The sequence below is a fragment of the Pelmatolapia mariae genome, linkage group LG18 (assembly GCF_036321145.2).
Source record: "Pelmatolapia mariae isolate MD_Pm_ZW linkage group LG18, Pm_UMD_F_2, whole genome shotgun sequence".
Classification (NCBI taxonomy): Eukaryota; Metazoa; Chordata; class Actinopteri; order Cichliformes; family Cichlidae; genus Pelmatolapia; species Pelmatolapia mariae.
Genome location: NC_086243.1, coordinates 1,891,121 through 1,909,691, shown reverse-complemented (window position 1 = coordinate 1,909,691; position 18,571 = coordinate 1,891,121). Strand labels below are relative to the sequence as shown.

The following is an 18,571-nucleotide window of genomic DNA, read 5'->3' as shown; positions in this document are numbered from 1 at the left end:
AATATTTGGATAGTTACCGTTCAATGCCCTGCAGTTTCATTCTGTGTCTGTCTGACATCAGCAGGCCTCCACCCCAAGCTGCCTGGGGGGACAGAATCAAAGAACACAGGCACTTTAGATAGACCATCTATGTTTCTACAAATGTGTTTCTAGAATTTATTACACACCCCTTAAAACTTGACTATTTAGATTTGGGAGCAGGAAGAGTAAATTACTGGACTGTGGACTACCAAATATTAGGTCCCTGTTAGTAAATGATCAATTCAATTCAATTCAATTTTATTTATATAGCGCCAAATCACAACAAAAGTCGCCTCAAGGCGCTTCATAGGTACAGAGAAAAACCCAACAATCATATGACCCCCTGTGAGCAAGCACTTTGGCGACAGTGGGAAGGAAAAACTCCCTTTTAACAGGAAGAAACCTCCAGCAGAACCAGGCTCAGGGAGGGGCGGGGCCATCTGCTGTGATTGGTTGGGGTGAGAGAAGGAAGACAGGATAAAGACATGCTGTGGAAGAGAGACAGAGACAGACTGAAACTCTTCAAATAAGCCATTCCTCTGCAGGTGATCTGTTAGCTGTTTGACAACTACTCTTTCAAGGATTTTTGATATGAAAGGAAGGTTGGAGATTGGCCTATAATTAGCTAAGACTGCTGGGTCTAGAGATGCTTTTTGAGTAAAGGTTTAACTACAGCCACCTTGAATGCCTGTGGTACATAGCTGATTATTAGAGATAGGTTGATCATATTTAAGATTGAAGCATTAATTAATGGCAGGACTTCTTTGACCAGTTTTGTAGGACCTCTTTGAGCAGTTTGAGCAGTTTTGTAGGACCTCTTTGAGCAGTTTGAGCAGTTTTGTAGGACCTCTTTGAGCAGTTTGAGCAGTTTTGTAGGAATGGGGTCTAAAAGACCCCATTCCTACAAAACTGTTTGGAGGAAGTAATTATTGAAGTTAACTCAGAAAGATCGATTGGAGAAAAAGAGTCTAACTTAACATCAATGGTACTGAAAGTAGCTGTAGATAATATTACATCTGTGGGATGACTATTGGTCATTTTTTCTCTAATGATTAAAATTTTATTTGTGAAGAAGTTCATGAAGTCATTACTAGTTAACGTTAAAGGGATGGTTGGCTCAACAGAGCTCTGACTGTTTGTCAGCCTGGCTACAGTGCTGAAGAGAAACCTGGGGTTGTTCTTATTTTCTTCAATCAGTGACGAATAGTAAGATGTTCTGGCTTTGTGGAGGGCTTTCTTATAAAGCAACAAACTATTTCTCCAGGCTAAATGATGATCCTCTAAATTTGTGACACGCCATTTCCTCTCCAGCTTACGAGTTATCTGCTTTAGGCTACGTGTTTGAGAATTATACCACGGAGTCAGGTACTTCTGATTTGAGGCCTTAGTTTTCACAGGAGCTACAGTATCCAGAGTCGTACGTAGTGAGGAGGTAAAATTATTAACAAGATAATCGACCTCTGTTGGAGTAGCGTTCAGGTAGCTGCTCTGCTCTATGTTGGTACAGGGCATTGAAGATGATAACAGTGGGTGGAGTATATTCTTAAACTTAGTTACAGCGCTTTCAGAAAGACATCTACTGTGATAAAGTCTACTCTCCACTGCTGTGTAATCAATTATTGCAAGACAAAGTTACTTCCGGTATGATGGTATGATGGCGCCTGTGTTTGGCTTTGCCGCTGCTGGCCGTGGTTTCTCTGTGCTGTTTTTTTCGGCCTTTTTGCTTTCGCTTTTTGTCACTAATGTGTTGGCTGCCCTTGTCTATGATTGCCTGACGCTATTATCCATCCGATTCTTTATGATAAGTCAAGATGCCTCATCCTCCTGCGGTATTTTCCATCCTCCGCTGCCGACACCGGTGTCTGGATCTTCGTTAGGTGTCATCAGTGGCGCCTTTCTGTGTCCGCGCAAGTCACGGAGGAGGAGAGGAAAAAGAGCAGGTGTCCAGGTAAAACTCAGACTGTTCTGGAAGCGGGGACTAACTGTGCCTGGATCTATGAGACGGCGCTACCTCAGGAGTGTTCATCCAGACTCTCCTGTTGTTTGGCCTTCCATCCCCGCGGTGAGTGGAATTTATGAACGTCGCGGATCAAACTCTGTTTCTTCGTCCCCTAAATCAGGCCGCTTCTGTTAATAATATGTCTTCTACTTCGCTGAGCGTGGCGCTTTTTAATGCTCGATCAATGACTAATAAAACGTTCTTGCTGAACGATTTTATTCTTTCCAAGAAACTGGACTTCTTATTTCTAACCGAAACCTGGCAGCGCGATGGTGACTTTTCATCCTTCATCGAACTCTGCCCGAGTGGGTACTCGTCATCAGCCAGCCTCGGACGTCGGGTCGAGGAGAAGGTGTCGCTGTGGTGTTTGGAAGCCGGTTTTACTGTCGCGCAGTGTTGGTCGGACATTTTTCATCCTTTGATCTACAGCTGGTTAGAACTGGAAATAAAGATCCATTTTACTGCGCTGTAGTGTATCGTCCACCTGGCCTAAACAGTGTGTTTTTAAAGGAGTTCAGTGACTTTTTATCCTCGACTTTGAAGCTGTCCAGACTGACTCTGACCTCTTTGCCAAAGGTTTCCTTAGCGTCATGGATTCTTTTCATTTTACTCAGCATGTGTCTGGTCCCACACACACCAAAGGACACACACTGGACCTTGTTTTTACTTTAAGTTTAAACATTGATTTTATTTGTACTGAGGACATTTTTATTTCGGATCATCATTGTGTTCTTTTTAATCTGTCTTTTCATTTGTCCCTCTCTCCTATTCGACATGTGGTTAGCTCTCGCATCTTAACTTCCTCTACTGCTGTTAAATTTTCCGATGCCTTTAATTTAGTTTTATCTCCTTATAAGGATGTTCATTTTTTTAACAAATCCTTTTAATAATCATTGTCTTTCTATTTTAGACAATGTTTGTCCTGTCAAAACTAGACTAGCTCCGGTTTCAAAGTCGTCTCCCTGGATAAATGACAGCATTCGCTTCTTAAAGCGTTGCTGCCGTAAGGTTGAGCGTTTATGGAGGAAAACGCGTTTGCAGGTCCATCTCCTTCATTTAAAGGACCTTTTAGTCTCTTTTAACACTTCAGTTCGAGATGCGAGGGCTGCCTATTTCTCAGACTTAGTGTCTAAGAGCAGAGGTAACCCCAAGGTACTATTCAACACCATTAGTGATATTGTTGCTCCTGCTCCACATGCTGTCCCAATTTCATCAAATGAAGATTGTGAAAAATTTCTTTCTTTCTTCGTTGAAAAAATCAGTAACGTGAGGAACAATATCTCTCCTTCTGGGTCTCTCTTGTCTGCTCCAACTCAAGCTAGGCCTGTAATTTTAGAAAGATTTTTACCTGTGTCCTTACCTGAGCTGGTCAAGTTAGTTAATTCAATGAAAGCATCCTCCTGCTCTCTTGATATTTTACCTGGATCTTTGTTTAAAAATGTCTTTCAGTCTATTGGTCCCTGTGTGCTCACAATTATCAATACCTCACTGGTTTCTGGTCAGGTCCCTGTTTATTGTAAGAATGCTGTTATTCACCCACTGTTAAAAAAAACCTAAGCTTGATGCTTCTCTTCTCAGTAGCTACAGACCGATTTCAAAATTACCACTCATTGCTAAGATTTTAGAAAAGGTGGTGGCTAAGCAGCTTGTAGCTGTTCTAGATGAATACAGCATTCTGGATAAATTCCAATCTGGCTTTCGTAGAGCTCACTCTACTGAAACTACACTTCTTAGAGTCTCCAACGACATTTTGATGAGATGTGATGCAGGAGAATGCTCCGTTCTGTTGATGTTGGACCTGACCTCCGCCTTTGATACTGTGGACCATCATATTCTGCTAGATAGGCTGAGACACTGGGTGGGTATATCAGGGGCTGCTTTGGACTGGTTTGAATCCTATTTGCATGAACGATCCTTTTCTGTGGCTACCTCTAAGTACAGTTCCTCTTCTACTTTTCTTGCCTATGGTGTGCCACAAGGTTCAGTTTTGGGGCCTTTATTGTTCTTGCTGTATTTACTTCCTCTTCAACACTTATTGAGCATTTTTAAGGACATTTCGTATCACTGCTATGCAGATGATATTCAGTTATATATCTCCTTTAAGCCCCATGATGTTTCCAAGCTACAGATTTTGCATAAGTGCATAGACCCCATTAGATGTTGGATGGCTGGAAACTTTCTTCAACTAAATGAGGAGAAGACTGAAGTTCTTGTTTGTGCTCCTAAAAATTTTGTACCTAGTGTTATGGAAAACTTGGGTCCACTTGCTACATTTGCAAAACCGTCTATCAGGAGCCTTGGTGTTAGTATTGACTCAGCTCTGACTTTGGATGCCCATGTAAAATCTCTGGTTCGCTCCTGTTTTTATCACTTGAGAAACATTGCTAAGCTGAGTCCCATTGTATTGCGCTCTGAATTAGAAATTGTCATTCATGCATTTGTTTCATCTCGTCTGGATTATTGTAATTCTTTGTTAACTTGTTTATGTAAAGCCTCTTTGGAGCATCTGCAAGTTGTTCAGAACGCTGCTGCAAAGCTTCTGACCAAGTCCTCCAAGTACTCCCATGTCACACCCCTGCTGATTCAGCTGCACTGGCTCCCCGTTAAATTCAGAATCCAGTTTAAGGTTTTGACCTTGACTTTCAGGGCTCTGCATGGACAAGCACCGACATATATAAGTGAACTTTTACATCCATACATTCCCAGCAGGTCCCTGAGGTCATGTGACCAGGGCTTGCTGGCTGTCCAACACACGAGGCTGAAAACAAAAGGCGACAAAGCTTTTGTAACTGTGGCCCCCAGATTGTGGAACTCTCTCCCTTTGAGCCTGAGATCTGTGGACTCAGTGGTCGCTTTTAAAAAACAGCTAAAAACTCATCTTTTTAAACTTGCTTTTGGTTGATTTTTATTTTTAGGTTTTAGCTTCTGTGAAGCACTTTGTGATTTTTATCTTGAAAGGTGCTATATAAATAAAGTTTTACTTTACTTACTTACTTATTGTAAATGTAAATGTTATCAGGAAATGATCAGACAGCAGAGGGTTTTCAGGAAACACTGTTAAATGTTCAGTTTCTATGCCATATGTTAAAACAAGATCTAGAGTGTGATTAAAGTGGTGGGTGGGTTCTTTTACATCAACATATTGATTCAGTCTTCCTTACAAAATTGGTTATGGCAAGATGAATATGAGTCAAATATGACTCTAAGTCACATTTGAATGCTTTATCAGATAAATGTTGTTGTGAATTGGCGCTATGTAAATAAACTTTAATTAAACTGTCTCAAAAAGTACTTTAAATGTTATAAGTAGCAGTAATTTGAAAACTTACACAACATCAAATTTATTTGCATGATGCTAGTGGTGTGCACACAACACTCGGCAATCTGTACTTCCTGATTTTAGATTTCAGATTCTCTTTTCTCAAACACACAAAACGGCAAATAAAACTGGTGCATGAAAGGCTCAACTCAAATGTGTAATACATTTATATAAAATATACAATTATGCACAAAGAGAGACTGGTTTGAGTGTATATTGTATTACTCCTGAAGTAGGTGCATAAATCTATTTACATAGTCCAACCATGGAGTCTAAATCATACTGAAGACAAAAAGCAAGTATGCACACTGTAATGCATTTGATTTTAGGGAAACATTTTGGTGTAGGTCAAAGGTTACACTGTAAATAATGTCCTCTGTGTGAAAGCAGGGAGAGGTGTAGAGAGCACTTACGTCAACGTGCATCCAGAGTGTGTGTGTGTGGCAGATGTCTGCAATGGCATTAAGGGGATCAAAGGCTCCATACACGGTAGTTCCTGCTGTGGCGTTCACATAGAAAGGAACCAAACCCTAGAGAGAGGCAGGGATTTGTACTGACAAGGACTGTTTTTACTGATGTATTTTTAAAAAACCTTTCATTCATACCTTTTCTTTAGCTGTGGCAATGGAAGTCTCAAGTGCTGCAGGAATAATTTTCCCTCTTAAACAAAAAGTGTATAAATGTTCAGTAAATAGAAATGTGCTATTCCCTTTAATTAATCTATAACACATGAAAATCAAATCTATTTATGCCAAATATATGCAATATATTGTAATATAGTGTATCAGAATCAGAGGAAATTATGTAATATAATGTAAGACACACATCACTATAAAAATATTATTATTGTCTTTTGTTTTTTAATATCTATGAAACATAATATCAAATATCTTCTCCTATTGGAACAATTTTAGCAAAACATTTAAATGAATACAGAAAAACTGGGACAGGTGAGCAAACATGTTTGATTAGGCCGGGTTAATGTCAGGTGTGGTTAGCATGCAGCTTACTCACCTTTCATCACATTTCACCACAACCACATTCTCAGTGCCTATGCCCAGCACAGCTGCAGATTTCTTTACTGAATAATGACTCTAAATAGAAGGAGAGACAGCCTTTCATCTGTATTTGTCTCACTTCAATATCAAGAAAAAGACTTCACCCTTTGATTCAACTGAAAGAAGTGCTCATAGTGATTCCATTAAGGCATTTGCAGGTGCTCGTTTATATTTATTATTCTGTAATTGTGTTTCACTCGTGCTGCACACAAGCCATTTTAGGATAGTGCACTGACAAAAACAGCCAACCATAAACAGCACAGTGCAAAGGTTTTGAGCCAGTGCCACCCTTCATTTTTTTTCATTGGCTTAGTTATGTATGAACATCAGACATGTTAGACCAGAAACAATGCAAGAAGTCTAAATAATGCCACTTTCATGTGAACCTGCAGGGCTTACGCCCATAGATTGAAAGAGTGTGCGAGTTATGATTACATGTTCTGACGTGAACATGGCCAGCCGAGGCAGAGCTCCCATCCCTCTGGTCTTCACCTCTGGGTAGAAGTGATATCTGGCCAAGAGGATGCTGTACAGATTGGATATCGTGCCTCCTATAGAAAATAGAATGCACAGTTAGTCCATTGTATACCTTTCTTTAAGGTATAAACTGTACCACCATTGTGGCAATGTAGTTTTGGAGTCACAAAGTCAGCACAGAAAGAAGGCTCAAATACATGGATGGGTGGTAAAAACAAACAAACAAAAACAACATAAAACCACTGGACTTTGACAGCCTGTCATTTATTTCTTCCTTTTAATCAAAATGTTAATTTGAATTAACATTCTATAGCCTTCAAAGTATGTGTATTACTATTCTAATAACAGAAAATCTAATTTCATTTTATTAAGGTTTAAATCAAATTTAGGGTTAGTGCTAATTAGCAATCTTAATAAATATGTCCTATAATCTCAACCAGATTTTAACCCAAACCATGACTTTTCCTTTGCTGTTTGTGGATTTCCATCCCTTTATTAGAACAGAAATGTCTCATCATACAATAACAGTAATCAGTCAAATCAATTTTGTATTGATTTGTGAAGAGTGCAAATCATGGTGTGCATGCATTTTGACAAAATCCATGGCAGTAAAAATTCCCCTTAGTGCATAAAATGACCATAATATATACAAAAATAGCTTTATCATTCATAGAGGTCAAAGGTTCAGGTTTTTTTTCTTTAATTAGTCAGTTATCCATATCTAAAGGTGTTTACTTTTAACTTCTTGAAGCAGATTTTTGCGATATCTTTTTTTTTTACCTGGACAGAAGAGTCCGTCACCCTCATCATCAGCCCACCCCACAATGCTTCGCATTTTTTTCAGCAGAACCTCCTCAATGAGGAGGAAAACAGGCGAAACTTCATATGTGAACCTGGTAAAGAAATGTACATTCTAGAATTACATAGAAATGTAATTCTATTACAAATAAAGCCTGTAAAACAAGCAGCTTCTCCCAGCCAGTTTTAACCAGTTAGATAGCTGCACATTCTCATATAAAACTCTGTGAACTCCACTAACTGGTTTACAGCCTGTGGTTTTCTGAATAAAAGAGATTCATGCACATGATAATATTTAATCATTCAATGTCTGCTTTAATAAATAATAATTGAAGAAAGAAGTGTTCTACTGGTGATTCCTCAAGGTGGATACACGAATACAACAGCACCCTGACTGCCATTAGGTATCAGAAAGAAATCCTTGGATTGTCAGAGCCTACGCTGGTGCAGTGGATCCTGGGTTCCTCATGGTGCACAACAATGCCTCATATGCCTTCTGTGGCAAGAGTATGCATTTTCAAAGTGTTCCTCCATTTTTTTTTGGATATACATACATTAGTATGTAAGTTTACACACACTCATCGGCATCAGTGTAATGTAATTTCAATTATTTATTTAAACAGTTCTTTTTCCAGGTTGAAATGATTGTCCATATTTATTTAATGAATTAAAAATTCAAATCACAGAGGAGGGGCCTGAAAGCTGGAGGCTCTGGCTCCTATTGTACAAGTGCTCTATTAGGGTGATATGGTACTATGAGGTCTTTAAGATAAGAAGGGTCTTGATTATTCAAGAGCAGGAGGACCTTGCAGTTGCAGCAAGATTTCAATCCATTACAGCTTAGTGTGTCACCAATAGTGTTCTTGGTGAGTGTGGTTCCAGCTGCCTTCAGATCATTAACAAGCAGAGGTCAAAGGTAATTTTATATTTCCTCCATTTCCACCTTCTCACCAAGCTTTTCACTGATGGTCTTATAACAAATTCCAGCCTTGTGCAGGTTTATAAGCTTGTCACTGATGTTCCTTCACAATTTTTTAGAATTGCCCAGGTTGGAATGGAACAACCTGATTTTATAGACAGCTTTCTACATTTAACAAGTTCCAAATCCAAATCCAATTTATTTATATAGCACATTTAAAAACTTTAAAAAGTTTTCCCAAAGCGTTGTACAAGAACAAAGCAATAGATAAACCCACTCACACTAAAACACTCGCACAACACACCTTAGTTCTATAGAAAATCTGTCCATTAGGCAGCCAAGAATCCTAAAGGATTTTCTGTGAAGAGGCCAAAAATCCCTCCTGAGATGTATTCTACTGTGCTTCCCAACAAGGGTTTCTCCACCAAGTACTAAGTCATGTTTTGATTGGAGATCAAATACTTGTTTCCCTCAATATTTTTACTCAATGACATGCAAATCAATGTATAACTTTTGTGTAATGTGACTTTTTTTGAGATCTTACATGTTCGTGTTGGCTGTTGAGGTCAACCACTCGCCGGCCACACCAATCACATCCAAACCTGAAGAGAGCTGATTGAAAAAACGTGGATGACCTGAAAAACATAAGAAAAGAAGAATTAGTGTATATATAGTTTTATGGGGTTTTTTTTCTGTTTGGGGTTTATATATGTGTTTTTATGCTTATGAGTGCATGTGTGTGTGTGTGTTTGTGTGTTTGTGTGTGTTATAAAATAATACATAATACTTTACTACTAAGGTTTGACATTTCTTGTGTGCATTTATACATCTCCAATAAAATAAAGACAACAAAGAATGTGATTAAAGATGTACAGTAACAGAAATGTCCTTCCCTGTAACAGGGAAGACTTGTTCTACCAGCAGTTCCAGTTAAAACGTTTTTTTTTCCTTCCCACTGTCACCAAAGGACCTGCTCAGAGGGGTCACATGATTGTTGAGGTTTTCCCTGTATTCTTTTAGGCTTTTTACCTTACAGTATAAAGCACATTGAGGCAAGTGTTGTTGTGATTTGGGGCTATATAAATAAAACTGAATGAAACTGAATTTATTTGATGTCTGACTATTGTCTAAAGAATATTTAATCAATTTCTTTCTAACAACCCACATTCCGTTAACCAATACTTTTCATACATATAGTGGTGCTCTTAAGGCATCAGATTGTTTGTTTGGAAACACTGGCATAAAAAGACTAACTTTGGTGCATGGTGCATCTTACAGTATTTCGGCAGCTGTGCTTGGGTGTGTGCGTGCATGTGTGTGTGTGTACTTGAGTGCATTGGGGGGCCTAAAATTTTCTTTGAATAAGTGCTACAAGCATGGCAGTGGCACAAGACTGCAAGAGTTGGTTTGGAGTGGCTGACTTGCCAGCATGCCACGAAGCTGCCTCTGACTTTTAAATGTTTGGCTCTTGATGAGTGGGTTGGGTAAAGTATATTCAGTTTCCCGATGAATAATGCAGTGGCAATGTTTTAGACAGCACAGATAAAGTGCATAAGGTTGATTAGAGTGGTGTAGTGATTAAAGACACAATTTTCTTTTACCGGGCCTTCTCCACTCATGTCTCCTTGCAAGTCTCCTCAGTTAAAACATATCATCTCCATTAGAAGAAAAATTGAACCTGGATTTCAAATTTAGGATTGATGACTTTGATTATAGCATTTATGTAACATTTGAAAACATGAAATTTTTCGGTTATGAGATGGAGGGCCCTCTCATTCAGTCATGTCGATAAAGAGTGGCGGGATGCCAACCACCTGGTGTGGTGTCAACAATATGGCACAAGTGCCGTGCCCCCCAGGCTCGTTACCCACATCTGGTCAGAATTTCAGGTCAGTAGGAATATATTTTCTTAGACAACTTGTGACATGCTCAATAATTACTTTATCTGCTGTATACGAAAAACACGGGAGAACTTGGACAGGAAAGCTTCGCTAATAAAGAGAGTTTCAATCAAGCAAAAACATTTTCAGTCTAGTCTGGTGAGATCTTGAAAAACTCAATGTCACTATCACACACAGGACTGACGATAACGGTGCTGATTGGAAGAGGAAATCTCATGGTCAAATTTTCCTTAGCCATAGAAGCAGCGTCAGTGGTGAATATCATTTTCCAATTATTTTATTACTCCTTCTGTTTACACTGATAAAGTAATGGCAGCTGAGATATTAAAGGTAAGGGCAGTGTTGGAAAACATGAAAGTTTTTTTTATAAATGATTCTTTTTTTTAAAGCTTGTGGTTAATAATGCTGCTATGCCCCAACTACTCCATAAGACACTGAAAAACAAATTGTTTCTTGCATTTTCCACAAATGACAGAGAACAAGGTCAGAAAATACAAGTAATATATTTTCCAAAACACACTTCCTGCCATCAAATGTTTTAGAAAAGGTACTTTGTACTAATAAGTGGGGAAAGTAAATATTTGCAGCTCATTAGGAAAATGTAGACTGCATAAAGAAGTTAGGTTTTGAGTCACAATGTAGAACCATGACTTCAACATAGAGTGGAATCCAACTGTATAGAAACAAAGCATATATTTGCATCCTATATAATATGGAGAGAATCTGACAGTGATGTCAATTAGGTGTTTCTTGACTTCTGAGCCATGGGAGACCTCCCTGCTTGTTCCAAACAGGGTGGTTGGTGCCTTGGGGGTGGAAATACTATTTTTCTCTTTCAGTAAATCTACTGTATATGAGTTCTAATACTAAACTAAAGTTCAGGAGCACTAGGACAAAACTAGGCTTATTCATTGCTGTGTAGTGTTCTAAAAACCAATGATATTTTTCAAAATAAATACATAAATAAGTAAGTATTAATAACAAGGACCTGCAAAAGCACATCAGCAGATTGCATGGCACACTGAGCACATCCGAATCTCAAGTGATCCAGGTAACGTGATTTGCATAGAGACGAATCCTCCATTGTTGAGTGGAACAGAACTTCTTAGTTTTTTAAGTTGCAAAAGAAACACACATCTGTACGTAAGAACTCAGACCTGACACGATAAACATATTTTCGTACTTCCCATACCTGTACTAACACCATATTTGAGGGTGTCTCTACAGTCCACTAGTAACTGCTCCAGAGTTTCTGGTTGGTCTGGCAGGTCAAGACTGAAGCCCTCCAGTCCCTCCTTTAGCTGATGAGGATGATGGAAGTCCAGCACCTATATGGTAGATACTATTTTTTACATTTTAAAATCATACACATTTTAAATCATACACATACATAAAAACATTTTCAATCATGTCAGTTTTGCTGGGATTTTAATATGGGGACTCATTCCTCTATCATTTTATTAAGAATTACATTTTTTGCCAGTAGGTAGAAGTGAAAAGTGAAAAACTGGATTAACAGCATACATGTGCTTTACATATATTACAAATAGACAAAGTGATTTGAAATAAATGACTATTATTTTAGTTTTTTAGATATTAAAGTAATTCTATAAACACAGAATAACCTGTAAAACTACTGTATATACACTACTGGCCAAAGGCTTTTAGAACACCCCAATTTTTCGAGTTATTTATTGCAATTCAAGTCGTTCAAGTCCAATGAATAGCTTGAAATGGTACAAAGGTAAGCGATGAACTGCCAGAGGTTTAAAAAAAAAGGTAAGGTTACCCAAAACCGAAAAAGAATGTACATTTCAGAATTATACAAAAAAGCCTTTTTCAGTGAACACAACATGAGTCAACAATTTAAAGCTGGTTCTACTAATTCCTACAGGTTTTTCAACTTTTCTGGATTATTTACAACCCCCTCTGTATAAAAGCAGTGTTGGAGCACACTGGTGCCATACCCTCATCAGTTGAACAGTATTGTACTGCAGAAAGTAGTGTGTTGTACAAAAATGGTGAGAAAAAGGCAATTAAGTAATGTTGATCCAGTGCTTGTTACTGGGAAAACAGTGTACAGTTCTAGTTGGGAAGATCCCCACAGAAATGCATATAGGTTAATTATGCAGTCTGTGATGCTGTTGACATATTCACCATTTGGATCACAGAGCGTGTCCCAGTCAGGAGTTATGCAGAGCCTTGCTGGCTTCCTGACTCCACCTCCTCACAGACTTGGTGACAACAGGAGTGTGCAAAACAGAAAGTCCATGTTTTACAGTCAAACACACTGCTGGAAAGTTGTCACAGTGGACTCCAGACTGGCATTACACTACTAAGAAGAATATTAGGACACTAATGGTTACACTAAGGCTGAACGATTTATCGTTTTCTGATCAAAATTGCGATTTCAGACAAAGTTGCGTTTTTTGTAGCACTCCTAACAGACCCAGGATCTGTAGTTTTTTGATGTTTTTTTTTTTTTTTTTAACACACACATGTCATCTCTCTACCATCCTGCCAAGCTCACCAATCAGAAGTGGCATGCTACTGGACAGGTCACGCTAACCAATCAAAACTAGCCAGCCCCTTACGCTTTGAAATCTGAACATGTCATGATGGCTTCAGCCGAACCAGAAGCGCAGTTAGGAGATTTCTACGGTGGCTCTGAGAGGCCAAACGGACTGCAACTTAAGAAAACACCAGCAATAAGAAAAACGCTGCATCTTTTGATAGCTGAACTCTGTTTGATGAGAGCAGCAAAAGATATCAGGCGATAACAAATGCCATAACATATTACATTGCCAGGGACATGGTGTTTGTTAACACGGTCACTAAATACAGATTTAAAAAAAACCTCCTTTGCATGCTGGACAGAAGATATGTGATACCCTCCCGCATCTACTTCAGCCGGGTTGCCATCCCACAGCTATATGCAGAGTGTAAAGAAAAAGTGGTAACAGAGCTGAAAAATGTAGAGTAATAATGCACATGCATGTTTCTTGTTAATAAATACATTTGAAAGCACTTCTTACCTTTAGTTTTCATCCTTACATCATATTAATAGCTTTTAATGCTCTGATGGTATGATGTCATCTTCTGTGATGTTTGTAAATCTTACTGTACATTGTGAATTTTGTGCTGAAGCATATCGTGAATTGAATTGAAATCATAATTAGATCATTTCTAAAACTGTTCGGCCCTAGTTTACATATTAGTCTATCAAGTGAAAGATCACTATTTGTATCCCAGGAGAAGACACAATCCCTTTAGGGTTGCACCAGGAAGAGTATTTGACAAAAGAAACAAAAAAAAAGTTTGGCACTTGTGAATAGGGGTACTGCTGTATTCTGAATCATGTACAGAGAAAGCTACTTTGATCAAAGTACAACTGTTTAAAGTAATAATAGAAACAGTACCTTAGAGCTCCTCTGATTAGACTTGCAGATAAAACCCAACAAGATGCCGACCAGTTCCTCCAGAAATCCTCTGGTCATCTCCTCACCGCCTGAAGCTGGGAGCAGGTCTGCGCGCGCACACACACACACACACACACACACACACACACACACACACACACACACACACACACACAATCCTTTCATAAATGTCAGGTGCCTAAATACTATTTGTTACTTGTAAGATGAAGCATGCACCAAAGCCAGTGTTTCCAATCAAACAATTTGATGCCTTAAAAGCACCACTATAGGTATGAAAAGTATTGGTTAATGGAATGGGGGTCATTAGAAAAAGAAATTGATTAAATATTCTATAGAAAATAGTAAATAATTCAGTTTAATTCAGTTTTATTTAACTCCTAATCACAACAACAGTCCATCTTTGTGGACAAGTTGTGGGAAGCCCCCAGGAAATTAGGCCTATCCCAGCATAACTAAGCGCTGGCTCAGGGCCGCCTGAAAAAGGAAAGTTTTTAATCCTAATCTTAAAGTAGAGAGGGTGTCTGTCTCACGAATCCAAATTAGGAACTGATTCCACAGAAGTGGGGCTTGAAAGCCGAAGGATCTGCCTCCCATTACACTTTTAAATATCCTAGGAACAACAAGTAAACCAGCAGTCTAAAAAGCAAGTGCTCTATTAGGGCGATATGGTACTGTGAGGCCTTTAAGATAAGAAGGGGTTTGATTATTCAATACCTTGTAAAGTTAATATGGAAATAATATATGCTTTCTCCTTCTAGTCCCTGTCAGTACTCTCGCTGAAGCAGTTTGGTTAAATTGAAGGCTTTTTTCAGGGAGTTACTAGGACATGCTGATAATGAATTACAATCTTCCAGCTTAGACATAATAAATGCACAAAATATTTTTTAGCATCACTCTGAGACAAGATGGCAGCTCTGGAGGCCAGGATCACTGAATTGGAGACCCAGCTTCGTGCCCTTGAAATATCTGTAGCTAGACAGGCCCTGTAGCCGGTGCAGTCGAAGGTAGCGTAGACTGTTACAGTACATGAGTTAATAACTGAACAACAAATCATAAACAAAAAGCTGTAGTTTAAGTATAAATGTTGTTTTCAATAAATTGCATGCTCAGAAAATATTTTGTCTCACTCCCATTTCTTCTTGTTGCATGTTGAAGCTCTATACTTGTAACTTTGTTAAGATCCAACCATGCAAAATATGATTTTTATTGGTATTTGGGAGCCATATTCATGCAGACAGGAGCCGGACTTTATTTTGATGGGCACACCATGTGGCCAATACAAATATAGATGGGATCATACCATTATGTAAAAGAAAGGGGGGCAGACATTTTGAAGACAGCTACACAGAGGGCGTTTATCAATATGCGTACTTGTGCGTACTTGCGTTCTCGTGTACTCGTGATACGTCATCAGTCGGAGACCAAGTACTGTTCCAATTCGAAGTACGCATCACGCCGAGAACGCGAAAAAGTCCCGGATGTGTTCTCGATCCGCCCGTTTTATCGAGCATGCATCGGTGTAGACTTGGGACAGCTAAATATCCCAGAATGCATTTCGTCCAAAACTCAACAGCGGACTCCCGGCACATCGTTTCCAACCCCCCCCCCCCCCCCCCCCCCCCAAACCGCTCGCGGACTTCTCACTACTCAGGTTAAAGAAACTCCAGCAGCTGTCTATAGTATTGAGTGTCCACTAGAATAGAAATAAAAGCGTTCCAACATCTCACCTGCTTGTTTTTATTAAGGTATGTACACGTATGTACATGTACACTATTTTTATTAATAGAGGTTTCACTACTGAGGTTAAAATGATATATAAGTCACTTAGATCACTTCTAAATGTTAATGTTTGGTTTATTTCAGTGTTTTATTTGTTCCTGAGTAAACCGGTTTGGCTGTGATTAAAGTTAACATAACATGTTACTCACAGTTAAATTAAGAGGGGACGGCAGTAAAAACTCCGGACCTGTGACATCATCACGTATGCTGGTGTTCCGACTGTACAAATCACGAGTCCGTGCTCGCGTACTTGAGAATTGAGAAACGGCCCACGAGTCCGTGCTCGCGTTCTCGGCGGGTACGTACTCCCGTGCGTTCTCGGCGGGTACGTACTCACCGAGAACGCGAGTACGTACTCGCGTACTTGGGCATTGATAAACGGCCAGAGAGACGTGGGAGTCAGATTTAAATGCAAGCGTGTTGGGAAAAAGTAAAGAAACGAGCAAAAATGTAAAATGAGCAGCATCTGGCTGAATGTCAATGACATTGGAGACTGCAAACCTAAGTGCAGAATTTATAAAATTAGGAGCTGGCTAAAGTGATACCCATTTTTATCTTCAGCCATTTTCCACCGTGGAGGACAAAAGGTTTCAGGTTTCAGACTGAGCCATGGCTCATTGTTTGAGTGTCTAAATGAGTCTCACAGGCCTGAATGTGTGTTTGAAGCCATTTATAATTGTTAACTTGCTTGATCTGCTGCTCACCACAAATAAGCACCAACAGAAACTTTGGACTTTTGACTGTTTTTTTACAAGTTTTACAGCTTTTCCTAATGATAAAAACCTCCCTTATGGCCGCTCATAAAACACTAAATAACTAAGCCATAAACAACGAAATGGCAGAAATGTTTCACTTTCTATTATAGAAATTTCCTTTTTTTATGACTACAGTTAAGAAAAGGGCAGTCTGGGCAATGAGCTACCAGAACCATTTCTGTAATTTTACAGATTTATTTATTGAAGTTCAAAGTCTTGCTGACAGATTTCTTCTTTGTCACAGCAACATTTTTTTTAATATGCAGAAAAACAGTTCAAATGTAACTTCTTTACACTGACAGAAAGAGGAGTTTCACTGGTTCGGGCCACTAAAAATCAAAGTGGGCAGTATGTGGCCTGTGATGTAAAATTAGTTTGACACCTCTAGTGCAAAACGAGCATTAAACAGAACTGGTCCAACCATTAATCTTAGTGTGTGGAGAGGACTCTCCATTTACATTAACAAATTGGAGTCTATTAGATAGATATGATACAAACAACTGCAGTGCAGTACCTGTAATACCTACAGCATGCTCTAATCGCTCTAATAGGATATTATGGTCGACAATATAGAACGCTGCACTGAGGTCTAGCAGGACAAGCACAGAGATGAGTCCACTGTTCTTATGGTCCAAGTAGGAAATGGTGTGCAGAGCCAGCACAGGCTCTATAATCTGTGGATCTATCTGGCCTGTAGGCAACCTAAAAAGGGTCAAGTGTAGCAGGCAGTGAATATGTGATATGAGCTTTGACTGTATGCTTATAACCATGGAGGTGAGTGCTACTGGGCAATCATCATTGAGGGAGCTCACACTGGGTTTCTTCAGAACAGGGATGATAGTGTTATCCTTAAAGCATGAGGGGACTACAGACAACAGCAGGGAGAGGTTAAAGATGTCTGTGAAGACATCTGCCAGTACGTCAGCAGCATGGTATCATGGTGTGGAGGGGTAATGCAAGCAGTGGTGCAGAACACCGCTGTAAACTCTCTGGGTAGATAAAATGGCGAGGCGAGGTGTTCACGATCAGGAGAGAACCCTTATGAAACTGCTTGTACATCCACACACCACTGTTTTATGCACACATCAATTCCCCTGCACTTACCCAACTTCTTTGTACAGTCCTAACGGTTATTGAAAGAACAGAAAGGTCCATTGGAACAATGGTCAAGTCAGAGACTGTGGGATCCACCCATGTCTCTGTAAAATTAAAGACATTACAGTCCTTAACAGGACGTAGTTCGTCTAGCTTGGCGTTAGCTAGAAGAAGGCTGGGAAGTGGGGAACGGTGTTGTCTGTTCCTCAGTTTGACCAGGACTTGAGGTTTTTTTCAACCCTTTCCTCCGGCGGTTTTTCCATACCTACGTACAGTCAGTTGGTGTGGTTCGTGATTGTGAATATTTGAGGACGTCTAAAAGAGTATCTGTCATAGGTGACCAGTGCATTGCATGCTAAAAAAATAGCGCTACACGAAAAAAATGCAAAACTGAGGAGAACACCGATTGATGGCAGCCATCCCCACTGGTGCCATCTTACTAACAGACTGTGTGTGCATTTGAGAGTTTTACCAGGGAAGAAAGCATCTGATTTGATGCTTTCTTTATCAGAGGAGCCACAGTATCTAGAGTTGTATGATGTGAAGATGTAATACTGTTAAAAAAGATAATTGGCCTCTGTCCGAGCAGTGTTCCGGTAGCTGCTCTGCACTGTGTTAAATGGAGTATTTTACCTACTTTACACAATTCGCTTTACATAACTGGCCTCATTCACCTATTCATTCAAACACTTTTTTCTATGCTTTTAAGTGCTTTCTATCTAACATTAACACACATTCACACTTTGGTGGATGCAACTTGGGTTAGTATCTTGCCCAAGGATATTTGGCATGATGACTGCACCAGCCAAAGATCAAACCACCAACCTTCCAACTAGTAGATGAAAACCAAAGAAATCATCAGACAAAACGGGGTTTCAGTAAATACTTGGAAATGTTCACTTTCTATGCCATATGTGAGAATAAGATCCAGAGTATGATTAAAGTAGTAAGTGGGTTCTTTAACATTTTAAGAGAGCCAGTTGAGTAGTAATAGATTAAATGCCATGTTG

The 18,571-nt window shown here is 39.3% G+C and overlaps 1 protein-coding gene across 1 annotated transcript in view; it reads right to left on the bottom strand.

Annotated features, from left to right (window-relative positions):
- gad3 (glutamate decarboxylase 3) overlaps positions 1-18,571 on the bottom strand; it is a 32,023-nt gene that overhangs the window by 12,278 nt on the left and 1,174 nt on the right. The window contains exons 2-10 of the mRNA XM_063462375.1: positions 13,912-14,018; positions 11,685-11,820; positions 9,136-9,226; positions 7,655-7,767; positions 6,833-6,948; positions 6,354-6,433; positions 5,945-5,999; positions 5,753-5,869; positions 18-82 (exon numbers count right to left, since the gene is read on the bottom strand). Coding sequence (XP_063318445.1) covers positions 18-82; positions 5,753-5,869; positions 5,945-5,999; positions 6,354-6,433; positions 6,833-6,948; positions 7,655-7,767; positions 9,136-9,226; positions 11,685-11,820; positions 13,912-14,018 — 880 coding nt within the window. The remainder of the gene's footprint in view (positions 1-17; positions 83-5,752; positions 5,870-5,944; positions 6,000-6,353; positions 6,434-6,832; positions 6,949-7,654; positions 7,768-9,135; positions 9,227-11,684; positions 11,821-13,911; positions 14,019-18,571) is intronic.